The sequence below is a fragment of the Asparagus officinalis genome, unplaced genomic scaffold, assembly GCF_001876935.1.
Source record: "Asparagus officinalis unplaced genomic scaffold, Aspof.V1 AsparagusV1_Un1127, whole genome shotgun sequence".
NCBI classification, from domain to species: domain Eukaryota; kingdom Viridiplantae; phylum Streptophyta; class Magnoliopsida; order Asparagales; family Asparagaceae; genus Asparagus; species Asparagus officinalis.
Genome location: NW_017973386.1, coordinates 11,012 through 17,391, shown reverse-complemented (window position 1 = coordinate 17,391; position 6,380 = coordinate 11,012). Strand labels below are relative to the sequence as shown.

Sequence of the window (6,380 nt, the reverse complement as noted above, 5' to 3'; positions counted from 1 at the left end):
TTCTAGCACAAGTGTTTGTTCTGTGGCCCATGTTAGGCCTATCTCAGTCATTGTTAGTTCTATATGTCTTCCTGTTAGTTCAAGCACATCTCGAGTTAGTTCTACTTCGTGCCACGTTATTTTTAGCACAAGTGTTTGTACTCGAGATGGCCATGTTATCCCTAGCTCACTCCTAGTTAGTTCTAGATGCCCTCCTGTTAGTTCAAGCCCATCTCCTGTTAGTTCTACTTCGTGCTGGCGTTATTTCTAGCCCAAGTGTTTGTTCTGTTATGTCATGATATCCCTAGCTCACTCCTTGTTAGTTCTAGCTGTCCTCTTGTTAGTTCTAGAACATACAGAGTTAGTTCTATTACGTTGCTTAAATATTGTACCCACTTAATCAAGCCTTGTACCTACTTGTAAAAACTTTTATACCCACTTAATCAAGTTTGGTACCCACTTAATCAAGTTTGGTACCCATTTATTCAAGTTTTGTACCCACTTAACCATGTTTTGTACCTCATTATACTGGAATCAAAATTTTGTACACACTTTTTCAAGTTTTGTACCCATTTATACACGTTTTGTACCCAATTAATCAAGCCTTGTACCTACTTGTAAAAACTTTTGTACACACTTAATCAAGTTTTGTACCCACTTAATCAAGTTTGGTACCCATTTATTCAAGTTTTGTACCCACTTAACCATGTTTTGTACCTCATTATTCTGCTGCAAATTTTGTACCCACTTATTCAAGTTTTGTACCCATTTATACACGTTTTGTACCTACTTAGGCACCCTTTTATACCTCTTTGCTCTGGATTCAAATATTGTACCCACTTAATCAAGCTTTGTACCCACTTAATCAAGCTTTGTACCTAATAATGCCATGATTTTATTTTTGTACCCACTTATTCAAGTTTAGTACCCACTAATTGCTCGTTTTGTACCCACTTAATACTGTTTTGTTCCTCATTGTTCTGGGGGAAAAAATTAATTCAAATTATCATCCATACATGATTAATCCATACAACCACATTATCATCCATACATACATAAATCTTAAGGGAAAAGTGAATAAATCAAATTGTGAACATTCAACCGAAACACATGCTTTGTTTTGGCCCTCCGTAAACTTTGTTTTGGCGATGCCGTTAACTTTCTCGACCTCCACGAGCAACATTTTTGTTCTACAAAAAAAATTGCAACTTTATCATGACAAATGCAAAGACATTGAAAAAATATTAAATCAAGATTAAGTATAATACCTTAGCTAAAGGACAACTCGTTATATAATGTCCTTTTCCCTTACAAAACCCACAAAATCTTTGTTTTTTTATACTCTTTTCTTGTGCTATCTCCACTCCCGACTTAATTCTAGTAGCATGTGCTGGTCGTCCCTTCGTGGCAACAGGCTTATCTGGATCACGAATAGTGATTTGAGTTGCTTCCTCTATAGAGATGGGTATGGATGAAGTAGGCATCTTATTGCTGGCATTGCTCTCATTTCCATTGTCGTTATGTTCCTTCTCAATCTTGGAATTCTCAACTTCTTCAAAAAATGAGTCTAAAAAAGCACTAAACTTATCATGAAGTGTACTTGAAGTCAATGTATCTTCTAGTGCCTTGTTACATCTACTCCTAAGGGCCCAATGTTTAATGATAGATAGTTGGTCTTCACTATTTGTAATGCAATTTCTAACAACTCCGCAACCAACATGTCTTGCTTTAATTGTCCATCGTTGCATGATATATCTTGATGGAATTTCTAATACTTGCTTCTTTACTAAAATGTGCAAGCTATGTTTGCATAATATACCTTCCATCTCAAATCTCGCACAAGAGCACTTAATTCTTTTTTCTTTGGATGTATCGAAAACAACATGATGCTTTACTATCTTCTTGCTTTCAGCCTCGCTATCTATATTCCAAACGGCATAAGTAGCACTTGCGCCGTCCTTCGACAACTTTTCATGAAGCATGGAGTAACTATCCTTGAGTTCTTTCTGAAAGATAGTAAACAGATTCTTCGTATAATTCTCCCGAGCTTGTTTTTCAATGGGATGTTCAATTATCAATGTAGGAACTGAGTTTGTGGACTTAAAATCTTGCTCAAGTTCAGCGGCTCGGCGAGCTCTGACAGCATTATCATACTGCTTAACAAAATCATGTAACTCGGTATTTACATTCACAAAATGATCAAAAAAAGCATTAATTCCCTCACTCCGCTGAGTAGATGTCATTCCTGCAGTAAAAGTGTCTTTAAGATACACTGGAGCCCAATGATCTCGATGATTGTATAAATTTACTAACCAACTCCTTTTATCTGCACCATATTTGTCCCTCATTTCTTCCCAACGCTTTTCAAATTTTTCTTCCGATTTACTCCAATACCATTTGTTATACTTTACACCAACATCCTCACCATAATCATTATGCATTGATTGAAGATTTTGTAAGGCATTCCTACGAAGGTGCCAAGAACAAAAGCGATGGCGAGTTTTAGGAAAAACTTTGTGAATAGCACCACACATAGCTTTATCTTGATCAGTGATGATTGTTACTGGTGCTATACCCGACATACATTTTAACCATTGGCTAAATAACCATATAAACGTCTCCTCCGTTTCATCGGCCAGTAACGCACACCCAAATAGAGTAGACTGTCGATGATGGTTAACGCCCGTAAATGGTGCAAACGGCAATTTTAAATTGTTCGTTCTATATGTAACATCAAAGCAAACAACATCTCCAAATTGCAAGTAAGAAGTCCTCGACCTACCATCCATCCAAAAAACACTTCTCATCGTCCCATCATTTTCTAAATCAAGTGCGAAGTAAAATTGAGGATCAGATACCTTTTTCTCTTGAAATTGACGAACTATGTTCACGCACTCATGGCCGACGTTGTTTCTTCGTTTAAGTCTAAGTTGTGCTTGGCATTCTTGTTGAGTGAGAGAGCCTTGTTCATTGCCATGAGCAACGTCTACAACCTTACAAATGGCAGAAGGCCGTAAACCTTGATTGTCAAGAGTATCTATCAACCTTTTTGTCGATTGAGCTCGATGAAGTGTCCGATGTGAGTAGTGCTTCTTTACCCGAGTTGGGGTGGTTAATGGATGACCATTATGCTTACTGTTTAACTTTCGGACCACCCATTTTTCAGTGCTTCTATCAAGTCCAATAACCATCCTTGCGTTGCATCCACATCTTGTATCGAACTTTCGAATTACATTCCGACCATCTTCTCTTTTATCTTTTAAAGATTTAAAGCCTTCTTTGTCACATACAAATATTCTAGATAGGATTGCATCTTTCTTTCTCGACCAAGCTGTGTGACCCTTGCGAACACCAAATCCCTTAAGTCTGGCGTATGCATTGTAGAAATTATAAGCTTCCTCATGAGTAGAGAACTCCATTCCGATATATGGATCAACGCTGTTTAAATTATCTTCACCATTTTCAACGCCCATAAGCTCATCACCATTCTCCTCATGCTCGGATGCCTATAAAAATAGAGAAACAAAACTCATGCTAAAAGACAACTATTTTGGTATATGTCATTAGTTAGTAGTACACTATAAACAATAAGATATTATCACCTGAGGGGGAAGCCATGTTGTAGATAGTAGATCATGGTCCTGGCTTTTATCTTCTTCCATTGTTGCCTCACGTGAGAGAATTGGTGGAGTGTCTATACAAGCTATCAAATTATCACATATAAGAAGTTCAAAATCGCTCAAAAAACGTCATCAAGTTGATCTTTCAATTTCACTAAACAATTTCTAAACGATAGTTTAAACCAAATTTAAAGTTTATATCCAATTTAACAATACATGGCAAAAATAGCTCTAAATTATCCGGCTCGTAGCCATAGAGTGAGTGCTGCAAACCAAGTAATGTATGAGCTGAAATTAAAAGGAAGAAGATAGATCCAAGGAATATGCATGAGGGAAGATAGAACCATCATGAAATCCACTAGATCTAACAGGAACGCCAACTAGAACTAACATGCCTCGTAATAGAACTAACATCATCTCCATTAGAGCTAACATGCATCCCGGTAGCATTAACATGCATTTCAGTTAAAACTAACACGTTAATTTAGAGCTAGCTAACATGCATTTCAGTTAGAACTAACACGTTAATTTAGACCTGATGCCTTACCTCGGTGGAGGCGAGCTCGACAGCGGCGAAGTGCGATGAGCCGGCGGCAACACTGAGCGGGGACGGCAAGCGCAGGCTGCGGCGATTTCGTGAGGTGGAGAGGAGGGGGGAGGTGATGGCGAGGATGACGTCGAGGGCTTGATCGATCTCCGGAGGCGGCGATGAACCTGAGGGCTGAGCTCGAATGCCGTCGGAGGCGTGGCTGATGACGAGGGGTGAGCTCGATGGCGAGGACGAGTAGACGGCGATGACCCGGCGGCGACGCTCAGCTGCGGTGATCTCGGGCGCTGGAGAGGAGGAGGGGAGGTGATGGCTAGGGCAAGGGGACGGCGGCGACGCTGATCGGGGACGTCGAGACACAGGCCGAGCTTGGGCGCCGGCGCTTTCGGGCGGTGGTGAGGGGGAGGAGGTCGGTGATGGCGACCGAATGCGCGATCTTGAGCCGGCGGCGACGCTGATCGGGGGCGGCGAGCTCCGGCGGCGATTTCGGGCGCTGGAGAGGAGGAGGCGGGAGGTGATGGCGCGATCTGGGCGGGAGAGATGAGAGAGGGGTAGGGATTTTGGGGGGATGGGATTTTCAACGAAGGGCTCAGATCTCTCTGAGGGGTTTTGAATAAACGGCCCAGATCGCGCATCCTCAGATGACAGCCTACGGAGTCACCGCAGATTCACTTGACCCTGGTGATAGTTCTAATTGAAACTCAAGCAAAAAAGCTGGTTCTACTTGAAATACGAAGGAGGATAACGAAGTAAAGTTTTCTGAGTTCATAAGAAACATATTATTCAATCAGTATTTGCTCAAGTTGAAAGTAAAAAAGGAAATATTCAACATGAAAATACTTACAACGTTAGTTCTAATTGTCATAATGTTCGCCAGCACGACTTAGAACTAACTTATATACAGTCAGTTACGAACCGTATCGTGTTAGTTCTACTCCATCTCGTGTTAGATCTAGTTGTTTTGGTGATAGTTCTAATTGAAACTCAAGCAAAAAAGCTGGTTCTACTTGAAATACGAAGGAGGATAACGAAGTAAAGTTTTCTGAGTTCATAAGAAACATATTATTCAATCAGTATTTGCTCAAGTTGAAAGTAAAAAAGGAAATATTCAACATGAAAATACTTACAACGTTAGTTCTAATTGTCATAATGTTCGCCAGCACGACTTAGAACTAACTTATATACAGTCAGTTACGAACCGTATCGTGTTAGTTCTACTCCATCTCGTGTTAGATCTAGTTGTTTTGGTGATAGTTCTAATTGAAACTCAAGCAAAAAAGCTGGTTCTACTTGAAATACGAAGGAGGATAACGAAGTAAAGTTTTCTGAGTTCATAAGAAACATATTATTCAATCAGTATTTGCTCAAGTTGAAAGTAAAAAAGGAAATATTCAACATGAAAATACTTACAACGTTAGTTCTAATTGTCATAATGTTCGCCAGCACGACTTAGAACTAACTTATATACAGTCAGTTACGAACCGTATCGTGTTAGTTCTACTCCATCTCGTGTTAGATCTAGTTGTTTTGGTGATAGTTCTAATTGAAACTCAAGCAAAAAAGCTGGTTCTACTTGAAATACGAAGGAGGATAACGAAGTAAAGTTTTCTGAGTTCATAAGAAACATATTATTCAATCAGTATTTGCTCAAGTTGAAAGTAAAAAAGGAAATATTCAACATGAAAATACTTACAACGTTAGTTCTAATTGTCATAATGTTCGCCAGCACGACTTAGAACTAACTTATATACAGTCAGTTACGAACCGTATCGTGTTAGTTCTACTCCATCTCGTGTTAGATCTAGTTGTTTTGGTGATAGTTCTAATTGAAACTCAAGCAAAAAAGCTGGTTCTACTTGAAATACGAAGGAGGATAACGAAGTAAAGTTTTCTGAGTTCATAAGAAACATATTATTCAATCAGTATTTGCTCAAGTTGAAAGTAAAAAAGGAAATATTCAACATGAAAATACTTACAACGTTAGTTCTAATTGTCATAATGTTCGCCAGCACGACTTAGAACTAACTTATATACAGTCAGTTACGAACCGTATCGTGTTAGTTCTACTCCATCTCGTGTTAGATCTAGTTGTTTTGGTGATAGTTCTAATTGAAACTCAAGCAAAAAAGCTGGTTCTACTTGAAATACGAAGGAGGATAACGAAGTAAAGTTTTCTGAGTTCATAAGAAACATATTATTCAATCAGTATTTGCTCAAGTTGAAAGTAAAAAAGG

General features: G+C 39.1%; 1 protein-coding gene across 1 annotated transcript; it reads right to left on the bottom strand.

Moving 5' to 3' along the window:
- Nucleotides 1-939: 939 nt before the first annotated feature.
- Nucleotides 940-4,133, bottom strand: LOC109828350 (protein FAR1-RELATED SEQUENCE 5-like). The gene is made up of 2 exons (XM_020395371.1): nt 3,582-4,133; nt 940-3,485 (listed from the first exon to the last, which is right to left on the bottom strand). The coding sequence occupies exons 1-2, from the start codon at nt 3,639-3,641 to the stop codon at nt 1,224-1,226; spliced, it is 2,322 nt and encodes a 773-aa protein (XP_020250960.1). The 5' UTR covers nt 3,642-4,133; the 3' UTR covers nt 940-1,223.
- Between the last annotated feature and the right edge of the window lie 2,247 nt (nt 4,134-6,380).

Excerpts from the sequence above, each read along its gene's own strand:
- LOC109828350 (XM_020395371.1), bottom strand. The coding sequence starts at position 3,641 with ATGGAAGAAGATAAAAGCCAGGACCATGATCTACTATCTACAACATGG. Across the intron at positions 3,486-3,581 it reads CAACATGGCTTCCCCCTCAG|GCATCCGAGCATGAGGAGAA; the intron begins GTGATAATATCT and ends CTATTTTTATAG.